The sequence below is a fragment of the Ovis aries genome, chromosome 3 (genome assembly GCF_016772045.2).
Source record: "Ovis aries strain OAR_USU_Benz2616 breed Rambouillet chromosome 3, ARS-UI_Ramb_v3.0, whole genome shotgun sequence".
Classification (NCBI taxonomy): Eukaryota; Metazoa; Chordata; class Mammalia; order Artiodactyla; family Bovidae; genus Ovis; species Ovis aries.
Window position 1 is genome coordinate 77841553 of NC_056056.1, and position 17315 is coordinate 77858867.

General features: G+C 48.0%; 2 protein-coding genes across 3 annotated transcripts in view; one reads left to right on the plus strand and one right to left on the minus strand.

The window, feature by feature from the left end:
* Positions 1–17315, plus strand: part of ATP6V1E2 (ATPase H+ transporting V1 subunit E2) — a 75647-nt gene that overhangs the window by 47344 nt on the left and 10988 nt on the right. The window lies entirely within an intron of this gene.
* Positions 8305–15431, minus strand: TMEM247 (transmembrane protein 247). The gene is made up of 3 exons (XM_015094402.4): positions 15298–15431; positions 14042–14395; positions 8305–11255 (listed from the first exon to the last, which is right to left on the minus strand). The coding sequence occupies exons 1-3, from the start codon at positions 15412–15414 to the stop codon at positions 10950–10952; spliced, it is 777 nt and encodes a 258-aa protein (XP_014949888.3). The 5' UTR covers positions 15415–15431; the 3' UTR covers positions 8305–10949.

Sequence of the window (17315 nt, forward strand, 5' to 3'; positions counted from 1 at the left end):
ACCTAGTGCAGCCAAATAAATATATATTTTTAAATTTTTAAAAAGAGGTGGGGAGGGAGGTGGGAAGGGGGTTCAGGATTGGGAACACGTGTACACCCGTGGCCGATTCATGTTGATGTATGGCAAAACCAGTACAGTATTGTAAAGTAAAATTTTAAAAAATTAAATTAAAAAAATTTTTTTTAAAGAGAGGTCTTCTAGAGACTGATGCGAAGTAAGTAGTTACATATCCTATAGTTACACATATAGGATCTGAATGTCTTTGACATCAGTTCATAGTATTTTCATTTCATAGTATTTTATCCACGCCAAGGTTGAGTGGAGTCAGGTGGGGAAGGTGGTAGAGGGCCTGGGAGCTATAGACAGGTGCCTGGATGGAGAGGAGAGACCTGGCTGTAGCAGCACAATATAGCTCTTCTCTGAGATTCCCCCCTCCCTCCTTTTCTCCCCTCCCTTTTCCTTATTCCTTTGTTGCCATGGCAACTGATGATGTGCCCTCATCCTCTTTCCCTCTCTGAATCCGGTCCCCCGGCTCCATCTCTCTGTCTCACCACTCTCACAGGGCTGTTGCTAGTCTCTCTCCACATCCCTAAGTGAGGGCACCCAGCTTTGCCCTCTGCCTGCAATGCACTCTCTTGCCTCATTTCTCCACCCCAGGCTCCTGCCTTGCCCCTTCTTTAATCCTGATCCAGGCTTGAGTCAAATTCCCATTTTCCTTCAAGTTGTATGAAAATTAGATTTTTCCCATTCTAACTTGATTTGAAATGCACAAAGAGATCTGTCTCTTGAAACACCTCAAGGTGAGGCAATTTGTGAAGGGAAGAAACATCCTTTACTGCTGCTTCTCTGCTTAATGCAGGGCTAGAGTGAATCACATTCTATTTTTGTAACTAGGAGTATTTTCTGTTTAAAGAATTCCCCCAGCACATCTCTGAGTGAAACAGAAGACTGTATCATAAGGGAAATCACATCTCAAGTTCAAAGGTTGCGAGTTTGTGGGCCTGCAGACTTTTGTTAGGTCCATAGAGTGCCTAAAAAGATAGAATCAACAGTTAAAAATCAGCAGGTATCACTTAAAAAGACTGGATTCCTGGCTGCCCTTGAACTAGACACAGGGTGAAAATGGGCAGGAGGGTGGGAGTGGGGGGGCTGCCTCTTTTGCACTGATTCTTCCTTTCTTGTTAGCTCCAGCTGGCCAGCTCCCCTCTTTCACCTGCCCCACCAGAGCCAGTGAGTGAGGACTGACATGCTTGTCCCCTCTCAGAGATATTTCCCTCCACAACCTTTAGTGGGAGGAAGGGAGAGAATGGGCGGAATAAAAGGGAAGATTTTTCAGTCGAGTACCTTTGAAGCCTCTACCCCTAGGTGTGCACAATATAGAGAGATACAGGGGACCTCACAATAGCATTTGAAATACAGTAACACCACTCTTCACATTTATTATCAAAGCAGCTCTGAATCTCATTGACATCCAAACAGACGAGATAGATTTCTCAACATTCTTTAAAGCAACTTTCAACTCTGTGCTATACTTGGTCCCTGCCAGGCTTCCAGCTCAGGAAGCTCAGGCAACTCCTGAACCTGTCTGAGTCTCATTCTCATTGGCAGGGTGAGGATGGTTATAGTGCTGGCCGTGGGACGAGATGAGTTGACATGAAGTGTGTTGGACGGGGCAAAATATACAGTAGCTACTGGGTAAGGGCGTGAGCCCTTCCCTCCTCTCCAGGCCATCTCCACAGAAGGCTTGAGCTCAGAGTCTTCCCTCAGGCTGTCTCCTGCACCCTTTTGTTCATCGACTTGTTCATCCATTTGGTCCTCAAGCATTGGCTGAGGCCCCGGCAGTAGGGTGGTCTCTGCAGCACACGATGAGCCGCTCCAGCTGGGAGGAGAGTGGCTCCGTGGTAGAGAATGCCTGGCATATGCCCTACCTAGGGGAGGGGGAAGCTCCCAAGGACACCCCCCACCTCGCTCCCGCTGACCCCCATCTTCTCAACCAAGGGTTGCCTTGCTCAGCACTTTCTGCCTGGCTTTCCGGTGGCTTTCTTCCAAGACCTGCTTTCTGCCCCAGGACCCTACAAAGGCTCCTTTGATGCAAAGTTTGAGGGAAAGTGACTGTGTCATTTAATACAAATGAGGCTCATGAGGGTAAGAAGTGTAGCTTTATTCTCTTATTTGGGGCTTTTCTAGCCCAGAGAAAAGCTAGCTGCTGAATGGGGCTGGGGAGGAAGCCAGGAGGGAGAGGAAATGCCAAGAACTGGGGAACTCAGTGCTTGTGTTAGCCCTGAGATTAGCAGCTGCAAGCCCGGGGCGTGACCTGCACACCAAGAGGTGTCTCCCACTCAGCCAGACTCTACTTCCAGAGCTGGTGCGGGTATGAGCCCCGCCCCCCGACATTGCCTGCATGGGGACCTTTCCTCCCCCTAGACCACCAGACTCAGCATCCTCAGCAGTTGGGCCTGCTCCCGTCGTCCCTACCCCCTTTCAAAATGCATAGCACTTGTTCCCCTTCCTCTGGCTGATGGGGTGTCAGGGACCAGAGGGGGATTTCAGAGGATCCACAAAAGCCCCCTATCCCAGGAGGTCTCCCACACTCACTGGGCCAGCCTCATGGGTGGACCACCACAGCACTGCCCCCGGGCTCTATGCTTGGTGGGGGAGATGGCCTGCACTTAGCCAGACCCCACAGTTGGTTCCAGGATCCTCTGTCCCCACCTTGAAATCCTCAGTGGTTCTTGAACAAGGGACCCTCAGTGTCCTTCTGCATTGGGCCCTGAAGATCCTGGAGCTGAGTTCTGATCGCTTCACTTCTCCCGGTTCTTAAAGTCAGGTCTCTGACCCCTACATTGTCTGCCTTTCTCTTACTAACACCTCATTTGTAGAGCTGAGCCTGCACCCTGTTATCACATTGTCACCTTGAGTCCCTAAATCACTGACTCTTGGCAGAGGCTTTTAGGGGATTTATCTCCTGACCCCAGGCGCTTTGATGCCACCCCTTTGTTCTTGAGGAACCAAAATGCTTGACTCCTAACCCTCTCTGTGATCCTCTCTTTCTTAAAGTATAGGAAATTTGCAAGTCCGAAGCTCTTAAAGAGCAGAAGACCTAGCCCTCTGAGGGTGCTTAATAAATACCAACTAATGAACCTGCAGCTGCTGCTCCTTTGGCTAATTAAATCTAAATGAGTCCCGGACTTTAAATTATGCAACAAGGCTCGGCCAAAACAGCTTAAAAATGCGGGAGTCCTAGCTTTTCTGCTGTGCCCTGTGGAAAAAAAAAATCCCGTCTTTTAATCATGCTTAACCTCCCTGAAAGAACAGTGGCAACCTTTAAATAATGAATGAATGTATATTAGCAAGATTTTTCCCCAAGCTACAACAGAGCCAGATCACAAAAGGGACAGAGGCAGAGACAGGCCTGGGGGGATTCCGGAAGTTTCTGGTGAATTGCGGAGTGCTGGGAGCAATTATTTGGTTGCTCAGAAGCCCAGAGCAAGGACTGCTGAAGAGCGTGGAGGGGAAGGGTGAAAGTACGGCCACTCAGTCTGTGCCTGCCAGCTGTGAGGGGGGCACCCATAGCCCTCCTAGGGGCTGCACGCTCAGTTATCCTCTCTCTCTCCTTACTGTCTTGCCTCCACACTGCCGCTCCCCCAACTCTCCCCCCGCCCCCAGCCCAAGACCCTCCAGGCCAAGAGCACTATCTTTGCAACTGAACAAAGGTTGAATCACTTCACCTAGAGCAGCGCTTTTGTGACGTCCACGTGTACAAGAGTCATTGAGAATATTGTCAAAAATGCAGATGGTCAGTGGGTCCAGAGTGGGGCCTGGGATGCTGCATTTCTAAGATACCTGGGGCTGCTGGTCCTCAGATCATGTGTTGAGTCACAAGGATTTAGTTTGTAATGAAGCTGAAAATGTTACAATCAACTGGGGCAGTGTTCAAGTTACCAAACTCTCTGGACACAATCTCAGATCAATTAAATTGGAATTTCTGAAATCAGACCCAAGGCTCTTTGGTCCCATTCTCTCCACCCCCACCTTTTTATTTTCTTTTTTTTTAAAAAAAACTGAGAGCCTAGGTAATTGGTAGATCACCCAAATGAAGCCTAGAAAGCTTAACCAACTTGCTTGCCATCGCATGTTGAAGTGGGATTAGAAACGGAGATGGCAGGGAAGTTGGAAGCCAAGCCTGCTCCTCCTTCCCTCCTTGCAGATCTGAGCATTTCCAGGATCCTAGCCTGTCCCTGGGCTCAGGGTTGTAACCTATGTGATTCCACTGGGACAGCAGGCAAGATTCTTCTATCTTTGTCTTCCTAAGACCACTTGAAACTTTACTATTAGTGCTTAGCTGCTTGGGCTATAGTGGAGTGTACTGTGTAGGATCTGTTATGCTCTTAGTCTTCAGCAACACCGTGTGAGTGGGATGACAGGACAGACTTTGGGGGCACTGGGCTCTGTTCTGCGGGATCTGGGACTCAGCAAGGGGAGGGACTCTAGGGGCAGAAGGGCCTCCTCCTGCAACCTAGCACCGAGGGGTGTGCCCCTAGGCAAGGCGGAGGCCCTTGTTGTGTAAGATCCTGGGACCTCAGGCAGAGGTCAAGAGGATGAAGGCAGAGCTGTTCCAGTCCTTTATTGAGAGAAAACTGTGACCTTCTTGCTGTGGTATGTGAGTGAGGGTGCAGTCGTTGACCAGACCAAGCTTGGCCACAGCTGTGCTCCACCCAATTGTCTCAACCTGGACAGGACTGTGATGCTGGCTCAGCACTGAGGCAGGGAGTGGGAGCTGGGCTTAAGAAAGCAGCAAGGTACTGTAGACACAGTTATTTGCTTATTCAATACCCACCTCTCTCTTTCCCCTCCTCCCCATACTATCAGAATCTTAATTTTGTTCAAGGCTGCAACAGTGTCCAGGCAAAAAACTTACTATACTAAAGATGTCCTGAAGCTAGGAGCAGCAACATGACCAGTCTGAACCATGAGATGCAAGCAGAAGTCTCTAAGTGGATCTTTCTGGAAAGGATTTAAGAGGTGGCGTCATTTCTTTTCCTCCTTTGCTGACCAGGAGTTGATGCCTGGAGCCACGGCAGCCATATTGAGATTACGAGGCTAAAAGCCATGAAGTGAGCAGGATAAAAGCCATATGCTAAGGATGGAGGAGCGAAGAGAAGGGTCCTTTACGACTGGGCTCTCTAGGACTTCCTGAGAAATTTCACCATCACGGACTGCCTTACCAGGGATTTCTTAGTGTGTGAGACATGTAAACTCCTACTTTGTTAAGCCACTGTGACTGGGTTCCTTTTACAGCTAAATGCAATCTTCACACGGGGACGTTAGAACGAATGTTCCTAGACTGGAAATGGAAAGAGAGGGTCAAGGCAAGAACATGGTCCCCAGGAGAGAGGATGGGTGAAGAATTTCCCCCTTTTTGGGAAGGGTCACTATTGTTGTTATTCAACCACTAGTTTGTATCTGACTCTTTGTGATCCCATGGACTGTAGCATGCCAAGCTCCTCTACCCTCTACTATCTCCTGGAGTTTACTCAAATTCATGTCCATTGAGTCAGTGATGCTATCTAACCATCTCATCCTCGGCCACCCACTTCTCCTTTTGCCTTCAATCTTTCACAGCATCAGTCTTTTCCACTGAGGTGATTCTTCTCATCAGGTGGCCAAAGTATTGGAGCTTCAGTGGCAGTCCTTCCAATGAATATTCAGGGTTGATTTCCTTTAGGATTGATTGATTTGATCTCTTTACAGTCCAAGGGACTCTTAAGAATCTTCTCCAGCACTACAATTTGAAAGCATCAATTCTTCAGCGCTCAGCCTTCCTTATAGTCCAACTCTTACATCCGTACATGACTATTGGATAAATCATAACTTTGACTATACAGATCTTTGTTGGCAAAGTGAAGTCTCTGCTTTTCAATACACTGTCTAGGTTTGTCATAGCTTACTTCCAAGGAGCAAGCATCTTTTAATTTCATGGCTGCAGTCATTGTCCACAGTGGTTTTGGAGCCCAAGAAAATAAAATCTGTCACTGCTTCAACTTTTTGCCCTTCTATTTGCCATGAAGTGATGGGACCAAATGCCATGATCTCACTTTTTTAGTGCTGAGTTTCAAGCCAGCTTTTTTCACTCTCCTCTTTCACCCTCATCAAGACGCTCTTTGGTTCTTCACTTTCTGCCTTTAGAGTGCTATTATCTGCATATCTGAGGGTGTTGATATTTCTCCCAGCAAACTTGATTCCAGCTTGTGATTCATCCTGCCCGGCATGTCACATGATGTATTCTGCATATAAGTTAAATAAGCAGGGTGATAATATACAGCCTTTCCCAATTTTGAAACAGTCTATCGTTCCATGTCTGGTTCTAACTTTTACTTCTTGACCGGCATACAGATTTCTCAGGAGACAGGTAAGGTGGTATGGTACTCCCGTTTCTTTAAGAATTTTCCACAGTTCATTGTGATCCACACAGTCAAAGGCTTTAACATAGTCAGTGAAGAAGTAAATGTTTTTCTAGAATTCCCTCGCTTTCCCCATGATCCAGTGAATGTTGGCAATTTGACCTCCAGTTTCTCTGCCTTTCCAAATCCAGCTTGCACATCTGGAAGTCTTCGATTCGTGTACTGCCGAAGCCTGGATTGAAGGATTTTGAGCACTTGAAATAAGTGTGATAGCACAGTAGTTTGAACATTCCTTATTTCCTAAGAGATTAAGTTCACGTTCCTCAGACCAACATTTAACACTATAAAGTTTGGTTCCAAATCACTTTCCAGGTCTGTTACTATTCACCAGAGCGAGGATGAGCCTACTCCTCTCTTTGAATTAAGATCCCACACTGGTCTGAATTCAGGTGAGTTCTCCCTGCTCTTTTCTCCCTGTCCCAGGCTTACCGGCCCCTGTGAGCTGCTCTTTTGAGACTTCTGATCACCCTGTGCTCCGGGGCCCTCTCGTTTACTCTCCTTCATCACTGAGGTCTATGCGCCTGCTAGTTTCTTTACACTTTAGTGTGTATCAGCTGCATCTCCCCAGCAAGGCTGTGCAATCCTCTGAGGCAGGATTTTAGGAATGTGTAAGTGTATAAAGATCATGTGTGTTGGAGTCACACTTGAGATCTAAGATGGTTTTGGGTGCATCACTTAACCTCTCTGAGCCTCAGTATCCTTGTCTGTGAAGTGGGGGATGATATACATGTCTACCTCCCAGGTCTCCATAAAGCATGAAACCAAGTACCAGGCACATTGGAGATGCTCTGGAAGGGCTTGTGCGTTGACTTGTTGCCTGCTTGATAACTCTAGGCTGTGCCTTCTTCCTATCCTTTGCATCTCTCTTTGTTTTTCTCTCTCCTTTCCTTCTGGTTTCCTGCTTTGCAATTGAACTGGGAGGCCTATACCAAGTTTGGGGAGTGACCATGAGTTTCTCTCATTTTTACTCAGGGCACATCTTCTCTTACTGGCTCCAGTCTTCTATCAGACTAGGAGGAGGGACAGAAGGGAGATTTCATGCCCATTGCTAAGGGGGTGAGAAGAGATGCTAACAGCTGAAAGTTTATTCAGTTTTTCTTAAAAGGTTTAAAAGGAAAATGGGTGCATTTAATCTAGTTTTTCTGGCAACAGGCTGATTAAATAAATGGTATTATAGCACTTGTTTTTTTTCAAACTCTCAATTCTATTTGCTCTAGCAGATTAAACATCTGGACCTTGATCTTTTTGATATCCTGATCTCCTCCTTCAGTTCAGTTCAGTCACTCAGTCATGTCCTACTCTTTGTGACCCCATGGACCGCAGCACACCAGGCTTCTCTGTCCTTCACCATCTCCCCAAGCTTGCTCAAACTCATGTCCCTTGAGTCAATGATGCCATCCAACCATCCCATCCTCTGTCATCCCCTTTTCCTCCTGCCTTCAATCTTTCTCAGCATAAGGGTCTTTTCAGTGAGTCAGTTCTTCACATCAGCTGGCCAAAGTATTGGAGTTTCAGCTTCAACATCAGTCCTTCCAATGAATATACAGGACTGATTCCCTTTAGGATTGACAGTCCAAGGGACTCTCAAGAGTCTTCAACATCACAGTTCAAAAGCATCAGTTCTTTGGTGCTCAGCTGTCTTGTAGTCCAACTCTCACATCCATACATGACTACTGGAAAAACCATAGCTTTGACTAGATGGGCCTTTGTTGGCAAAGTAATGTCTCTGCTTTTTAATATGCTATCTTGGTTTGTCATAGCTTTTCTTCCAAGGAGCAAGTGTTTTTGAATTTCATGGCTGCAGTCACCATCTGCAGTGATTTTGGAGCCCCCCAAAATAAAGTCTGTCACTGTTTACATTGTTTCCTCATCTATGTGCCATGAAGTGATGGGATCGGATGCCATGATCTTAGGTTTTTGAATGTTGAGTTTTAAGCCAGCTTTTTCACTCTCCTCTTTCACCTTCATCAAGAGGCTCTTTAGTTCTTCGTTTTCTGTCATAAGGGTGGTATCATCTGCATATCTGAGGTTATTGAGATTTCTCCCAGCAATCTTGATTCCAGCTTGTGCTTCATACAGCCCGGCATTTCTCATGATGTACTCTGCATATAAGTTAAATAAGCAGGGTGACAATATACAGCCTTGACGTACTCCTTTTCCTATCTGCAACCAGTCTGCTGTTCCATGTCTGGTTCTAACAGTTGCTTCTTGACCTGCATACAGATTTCTCAGGAGGCAGGTAACATGGTCTGGTATTCCCATCTCTTTCAGAATTTTCTACAGTTTATTGTGATCCACACAGTCAAAGGCTTTGGTGTAGTCAATAAAGCAAGATCTTCTCTTTCTTTTGCTTCAATCCTTGCCCCCAGAAACCCAGATCAAATTAAGAGATTGTGAGAAATGACCCATAGCAAAAAAATTCTATTGAAACTTGAATGAGAAATGACAGTTTTATTACCTTCAAGTAAATACCTGCCACATGCAGCTACAAATGGGAATGGACGCATTGAACTGGGTGGAAACAAGAAGTCACTGTGGACTGAAGTGCATGATGATGTGTCCTGACACTGAATCCCAGGGTGGTTTCTCTTTTCATATACGTTCACTCAGCATCACTCAGAGAGCCCAACAGGACAGAAATGTATTCTTTCATTCCTCTTAAAGCAGAGCCTCATGCCCAGGAAGAGGAGGGGTCAAAAAAAAAAAAAAAAAGATTTGACTGCACAGCTGTGTCCATTCAGTTTGCTGCATTATTCTTGAAGTCTCCTCCACTGGCCATCATTCTCAGATGGGGCTGGCGGGGTTGGGTAGCTGACAACCTGCTCTGTGTGTGTGTGTGTGTGTGTGTGTGTGTGTGTGTGTATGTGTGTGTGTGTGCCCTCTGTGAGCCCTCTAGTGCCCAAAGTCTGTTCCTTTTAGTCGTTGCTGCCTGCTTATCTGTGTACCTGTCTATTGTAGACAGCTATTAGCAGTGTGTGTGCATGTGTGTGATTTGAGGGTTGGGCTGTGTGGCCTGTTTGGTTTTGTCCCCCCTCCTTCTACTTTCCCACAAGAGCAGCATTGCTGACTTATTGTGGTTCTAATCAGACATCAGTGCCTCCTCCCCAAGGCCCCTCGAAGTATGCCCTGATTTTGCCCGCACCTCACCCAGGCCTGCACTGCTCAATGATTAGGATACCTGATAGGCCCATCCTGGGGCTCCCTGGAGCTTCAGCATCTCTATTCTTGAATTGCATGTTGCTGAGGGCAGGCTCATACTGTTCATACTGTGAAGAAAGCTGAGCACCGAAGAATTGATGCTTTTGAACTGTGGTGTTGGAGAAGACTCTTGAGAGTCCCTTGGACTGCAAGGAGATCCAACCAGTCCATCCTAAAGGAGATCAGTCCTGGGTGTTCATTGGAAGGACTGATGCTAAAGCTGAAACTCCAATACTTTGGCCACCTCATGGGAAGAGTTGACTCATTGGAAAAGACTGATGCTGGGAGGGATTGGGGGCAGGAGGAGAAGGGGACGACAGAGGATGAGATGGCTGGATGGCATCACCAACTCGATGGACGTGAGTTTGGGTGGACTCTGGGAGTTGGTGATGGACAGGGAGGCCTGGCGTGCTGTGATTCATGGGGTCGCAGAGTCAGACACGACTGAGTGACTGAACTGAACTGAACTGAGGGCAGGTTCTGAGCCTGTGTGATGGACTGTGTGCAGTCCTGCTCAGGCCAGGGTTAAATGGACTGTTGCCAATGGCATGGTGACGATGCCATCTTGACATGTCTGCAGAGCTGGAAGGAGCTTACAGAGTTTTGGCTCTTGTGTTAGTTTCCTGTGTTAGTTTTGCTGCTGTCATAAATTATTACAAGTGTAGTGGCTTAAAGCAACTCATTTATTCTCTTACAGTTCTGGAGGTCAGAAATTTAAAATGGCTTTGGCAGGGCTGCATCCTTTCTGGTGACTCTGGGGAAAAGCCCATGCTCCTGCCTTTTCTGACTTCTACAGGCTGCCTGCATTTCTTGGCTCATGGTCCCACATCACTCCCCGCTCTGCTCCCACGGCCTCATGGTCTCTGCCTCCCACCCTCCTGCGTCCCTCTTATAAGAACCCTTTTGATTACACTGTGCTTATCTGGATAATCCAGGATCACTTCTTCACTTCAAGGCCTTAATTTAATCCCAAAGTCTTTTTTTTTTTTTTTTAAATCACATAAGGTAACATATGGGAACTGGGATGTGGATCTCTTTGGGGGCCCTACCTCCAAGCCTCCCTCAGCTCCCCACACCTCAGACAAGATCTGTCTAAATGAGCAGATTCTGTGGATCCCAAGTCAGCCCAGTCACAGTATAATTTCTGTGGTTCTGGAAAGGCTTTCTAAACCCTTTCTCCATGCAGATGCCTCCTTAACCCACTACCTTCTGAAATCCTCCTCTTGGGAAACAAAGCGTCTTCACCCACAGTGAGAACTCAGGCTTAGTACAAGGCCTAAACACGTTTCTTCACGCTAAGGTGTAAATGTTTGACAGCAAACCTTTCCTACCAGCAAGTTCTGACTGGGGGAGGGGGGCACTGGTGAGGCAAGGAGGTGCCCAGTGATGGAGAGAGAGCGAAGGCACTTGGAAGTATGACCATAAAGTTTTAATCAAACAGAGCAAAATGGCCGCAATGCAGAACAGGTAGTGCTTGGAGAAGAGAAAGAAGATCATCTCCTTGGTGACATAGATTATGTGTATGAAGATGAAGCAGTACAGGAACATGGCGAACTGGTTCTGGGGAAGCAGGAGGTCCTGGAGGCCTCCCGAGAACTGTGGGGAAAGAAGAGAGTGGAAACAACCAGCCGGGGCCTGGGCACCAGGCAGACCTGGGCTTCCTTCCTGCTCTTGTCCCTTCCCGAATGTGACCTTAGGCAGGCTGTCTTCCTCACCCAAGGTGAGGGTAATTGTGCCCACCTCACAAGGTGGTGAGGAGGAAGAGTGAGACAAGAGTGAAAAACTCCAGGCAAGGCTATTGGCACAGAGGGGACTCATCAGCTTTCACTTCTTGAGCCTGGCCTTAGCCCTCCCGAGTCAGGCCGCCGCCCTTCTTGCTCTGTACCTCCATGCAGCCTGTGGGTCCCACAGCGTGGCCAGTCTCTCTCCTACTCAGAGATCCCCAGATCTGGACACTGGGTCTTGGGCTAGCTCCCTGGATGGTCTCCCCTGACGCCCCACCCTTTTTGCTGGATGGTGGCCCAATGAGAGAGCATCCCTTGGGCACAAATGACTGTATCTGATTTTCTGGGTGCTGGCGCGTGTCACATCGGGACAGGCTGTGGTCCTTCAGCCCAGGGTGTGTCTCTCCTGTGGACAGGCAGTAGACAGGGGATGGGGCCTCCCTAAACCCTCAGGGTCTTGGGTGTGGGGGAGGGTCAGTTTGAGCTGTCTGGCTGATTCTGCCTGTGTGTTGCTCTTTTCCAGGATCTGTATGATTAAGGTAAACAGATCCCCATTTAAACTGTAGAAGGCATTAGCACAGAAGTGGAGTAAAAGCTGATGTAACTGTTACGATCTGTAGTTAAGAAGGCACTGCATCTATGGCTCATTCTTTAAAATATCTTTTCAATGCATGCCACATTTTTTGTAAGCAGGGTTGGTGATGCTCTAATTCACTAGAAACATATTCAGAGGTATTTTCCAATACAATAACAACTGTCTACCTACTCACCTACCCACCCAGAAAAAGAGAGTTGGGAATTTAAAAATAAATTCAACTCTCCAAGGAAATGCACAGGAAGTAAAACGCTTTTGTAAAATATTGTTAAAGGTGGGGTTTTGGACACAATCCTGTTGAAACAACTCCATAAAATGTGAAGGCAACTAAATAAAACTGAGCAGGGCAGAAAATAACTCCAGTAAAGCTGCTTCTATAAGGAATGGCAAGGAAGGCAGAAGACCAGAGGAAGAAACCCGGTATTCTGGGCTAGGAGTGGAGGGCTGGACAGATACTGTGTTTCTCTGCAGACCCAGTGCGGCTCTGTGTCCATGGACTCTGCCACTGTTGGTGGTCTGCACGCTAATGACTGACATTAGTGATTTTGATAACAAACTGTGCATTTGTGGAACCTTTCAGACTTTTCAAAACACTTCCAATGGTCTCTTTTTTTAAGTGGAAGACAGAGAGCAGATAGGATTATAAAGATCTCCATCTCCTCCAGCAAGGAGAAAGATTTTCAAACTAAAAAGCAAGTAATTTCATGAGCAAGAAAAACAAAAGATAATTGTTAAGAAGCCAGTGTGTGTTCATTGAGAGCAAATCATGCAAAGCCAACTTAATTTTCTTTAAAAAGAACATGGACCAGTCAGTTGGGGAAATGCTATCATGTAATATCTTAATTCTGGGAAACCATTTGACTGTGTGTATCAGTACAGTTTTCTGGACAAGGTAGAGAAATGTGAGCTGGAGAAAATGTAACTCAAGGGTGCTGATTAATGGAACATTGCTAACCTGTAGGGAGCTCTTTTAGTGGTATTTAGTGGTATGACTTAGGTCATATCCTCCTCAACAATTATAGCAGTGACTTGGATAAAGCCAGAAGGCACGTTTCTCAGAACTGAGGATGATTCAGAACTCAGAACTGGGAAGCATAGCTAATACATTACATCCCAATAAAATTAAAAAGTGATGAACGTAGGTTGTTGCATTTGGGTCAAGAAGTGAATTGCATGAGTACATAAAAATGAACTCAATGTGCCAGGCTTATTTCAGGGTGCCTCACATGTATTCTTTCATTTAATCCTCCCCACAACCCTATGAAGTAGGTATTGCCTTATTATAGATGAGCAGACCAAGGTTCAAAGAGGATCAGTAATTTGCCCAGTGTCATGCAATTCATGTTTCAGAGCCAGGATTTTAACCTAGAACTGTCTGATTTTAAAGCTCAGACAGTGCTGCTTTAAACAATAACATCTTTCATTATTTAGTGCTTATGATGGTCCAGCCACAGTGTTAGCCACATCCCATTTAATCACACACAGGCTTTCTTATCCCCGTTTAGGTTAGGGGAGAGGGGCCCATTTCTTGCCAAAAGATATCTAAGTTTTAATTGACAGCAAGGCAGTGTGACCCAATAGAAAAAATGCAGCCCTGATCAGGGGACGTGTGTGTCTGTATGTGGTGGGGCGGGGGATGGTTTTATCAAAGTCCACCAGCCGGGCTGCAGTGGCGGGGGTCAGGGCTGCGGGTGGGGGAGCGTTGGAGGGGACCTGGTGGGGGGCGTGGAGGGTGGGGGGTGGTGGGGGTGTCTGCAGTCTAGGCCCAGGCATCCTGTTTAAGAGATGCCGAGAAGAGAGGAGAGAGGTGGGAATCCAGCCGGAGAAGAAATGTTGAGTTTTCCCTGAGGAGGAAAACCGTGGACAAGGTAGTTCTGGGGCCAACCTTCCTTGAAGAGTTGGGTCTGAGTTTAATGAACGTGGAAGCTCTAAAGCTGTGAGCGGAGGTAGGGTGGGACGCAGCCACCAAATGGGTACAGTAGGCTTCCTGTGCAGGTCAGCGGCGGCCCCCCTCGCCGCCAGCGTCCCGCACGCTTGGCCTCCGGGTGGGGCCTGTCACCTACCAGGCGGGGCGTCGCCTGCTGCTGCAGCTGCTCCATCACCTGCTCGTGCTGCCGCTGGCGCTCGTTCTCCTCGTGCAGGTACTTGAGCCGCGTGAGCTCAAACTCCATGCGCACCTTCTCCAGCTCCATCTCGGCGCTGCGCTCGCTCGCTGGGCTCCCCGGCGCCGCCGTGGCTGGCACCGAGGGCAGCTCTGCGGGGTCGGGTCCATCCCCCGCCTGTCCTTTAGTGGCAGCGGGGCCGGCCTTGGAGGACAGTGACTTCGGTGGCCCCGGGCAGCCTCTGTCCTCACAAGTTTCCGTCTCCTCCAGGTAGTCGTAGGAGGAGTCTGGCTTCAGGGTGTCTGCTTCCTGGGGCTGGGGAGAAGGAAATAAGGGGATGGGAGGAGTCAGTATGGGGCGACCCCGCCTCCCAACCTACTGTGCACCCGCAGCCCCAGGCCCAGTGCCCTGGGGATGCTTGAAAGTGCGTTGTTAACTGTAAGCATCTAGACTGAATTCTTAGGAGAAACTTACACAGAGTTATCAGGACCTTGCGAGTTGAGAAGGAGAGGGCAAACTGACAGAGGAATGGCGCCCTAAATTTGCAATTGGGTGTGGTGGGGGAATTGAGTAGAAGTCTGTCTTCCTGGTGATCTTCAAATCGCTGCTTGCAGGTGGCTCACCCCATCCCCGCAACTAGTTTGAGATCAGTTAGATACCCAGTCGTCTAGAGGGTACAGAGGGAGGAAGAAACCTAGGCTTTGCATTGAGTACCTCTGTATACGAGGACCCCGATCCCCATCTGTAGGAGGAAGAAAGCCACTCTCGCCCCCCACCCATGGAGAGGTAGATGTGTGTGTGTGTGAAAGTCGAGTCTGACTCTTTGGGACCCCATGGACTATAGAGTCCATGGAATTCTCCAGGCCAGAATACTGGAGTGGGTAGCCTTTCCCTTCTCCAGGGGATCTTCCCAACCCAGGGATCGAACCCAGGTCTCCCGCATTGGGGCCGGATTCTTTACCAGATGAGCCACCTGGGAAGTGAAGAGGTAGGTGGGGGAGATCAAAGCCAACTTCACGTGACTTCACGATGTTGTGAAGGCTGCCTGGTCCCTGGATGCAGCCAGGTGCCAGTGTGGGGACAGGGTGCATGTCACCCCCTCTTAGCAGCTCTCTGGAATCTTCTAGCTCTCAGCCCCTAGCCTGTGGTGTCCCCATTGTGCTCTTCCTCCCCTCACTGGGATGGGCTGGGGCAGTGGGAAGAGGCATCCTCCTTACCAACGCCGTCCTTGGCTTTCCTTCAGACATGGGGTCATCAGGCGCCATCTTAGGGAAGGTTGGGCAACTTTCTCCTGCCCCTCGTCCTTCCATCATTTCCCTATCCTCCGCTGCCATCCAGAAAACCACAGCACTGCCAGTTGGGGCCAAAGGACATTTTTTGAGGCATTAACATTTGGCCTCACAAGATTCCACAGCCCAGCCGCCATCACAATCGCCTGTCCTCATAATAACCCACATTCCACCAGTTGCTAGGGCCCCTGTGGCAGAGATAACTTTGAGGTGCCTTTTATGAAGAACTACAGGGTGGGCCTTCAGCACCCCTAGGGACCACTTTAAAAACTAGAATTCCCCCACTTGAAATCCAGAATTCCATCATTTGAAGTCTCTTCTCTTGAAGTTCCTCTTTTAAATGCAGGCTGTATTGAGAGGAGTCATAATTAGCTCCACAAACCTTGTTATGGGCCTGATTTTGTCCTCTCACGCCCGCCCCCCACACTCATATGTTGAAGTCCTAGCCCCCAGTACCTTAGAATGTGACTTCATGAAGAGATAAGGGCCTTTACAGAGGTGATTATGTTAAAATGAGGTCATTAGGGTGGGTCCTTATCCAGTATGACTGATGTCTTATCCAGTATGACTGAGGAAACGTAAACACAGATGTGCACCTGAGGAGATGGTGTGAAGATGAGGGAGAAGATGGTCGTCTAAAGACCAAAGAGAGAGGTCTCATATTAGAGCTCTCTAGAGAACCAACAGGAGCCCCACCTTATACGTTCAAATAGAACTTATTAAGAAGGGGAGCAGGTGATTATGGAAGCTGAGAAGTGGCACGATCTGCTGTCAGAAAGTGGGAGACTCCTGAAAGCTGTTGTATAACTTCCAGCCTGAGTCTGAAGGCCTAGTAACCAGGAGTGCTGCTGATATAAGTCCTGGTCCAAGACTGATATCTCAGGCAGAGAGAATCAGTTCAGCTTTCCTTTGCCTTTTTTCTCCATTCAGGCCTTCAAAGGATGAGATGATGCCCATCCACACTGAAACAGGCTACTTAATCTATCCAGTCTACCAATTCAAATACTGATCTCTTCCAGAAGCATCCTCACAGACATACTCAGAAATAATGTCTAACCAGATATTGGGCATCCCAGGGCCTGCTGCTACTGCTGCTGCTAAGTCACTTCAGTTGTGTCCAACTCTGTGCGACCCCATAGACGGCAGCCCACCAGGCTCCCCCGTCCCTGGGATTCTGCAGGCCAGAACACTGGAGTGGGTTGCCATTTCCTTCTCCAATGCATGAAAGTGGAAAGTGAAAATTGAAAGTGAAGTCGCTCAGTCGTGTCCGACTCTTAGCAACCTCATGGACTGCAGCCCACCATGGGATTTTCCAGGCAAGAGTACTGGAGTGGGGTGCCATTGCCTTCTTCGCAGGGCCTAGTCAAGGTGATACAGAAAATTAGCCATCAAAAGCCTGGGACAGATCCTTCCCTCACAACCTTTAGCTGAAACCAACTGTGCTGACACCTTGACCTTGGACATCTAGCTTCCAGAACTGTGAGAAGATAAACCACTGTCATTTAAGCCACCCAGTCTAAGGTGCTTTGCTATGGCAGTCTTAGCAAACTGATACAGCCTCGATTATTCCTCGAACACATTGAGTGGGAACAGTAAAGAGATTGGGTGCTGGGGAATATTTGTTGTCTTCAGTTTTATGGAGATGATGAAAAACATTGTTGGTAGTTGGAGGCAGGGTTGCGTATGGAGAGAGAAAGGGCTGCATTTGAATTCTAGCTTTGCTACTGGTGTCTAGCTGGATGTCCAAGGGAAAGTTATTTCACATCTCTGGGGTTCCGTGTGCTCATTTGTGGAGGGATAAGGATTTGCCCACTCCCCTGCCTTGTGGCTTTCCCAGTGACTCAGCAGGCAGAGAACCTGCCTATATGTAGGAGACACAGGAGACGTGGGTTCGATTCCTGGGTCAGGAAGATCCCCTGGAGGAGGAAATGGCAACCCACTCCAGT

Coding starts and splice junctions, on each gene's coding strand:
- TMEM247 (XM_015094402.4), bottom strand. CDS start 15,414: ATGGCAGCGGAGGATAGGGAAATGATGGAAGGACGAGGGGCAGGAGAA. Junction 14,396..15,297: donor GAAAGCCAAGGACGGCGTTG/GTAAGGAGGATG, acceptor CCTTCTCCCCAG/CCCCAGGAAGCAGACACCCT. Junction 11,256..14,041: donor AGCAGGCGACGCCCCGCCTG/GTAGGTGACAGG, acceptor CTTTCCCCACAG/TTCTCGGGAGGCCTCCAGGA.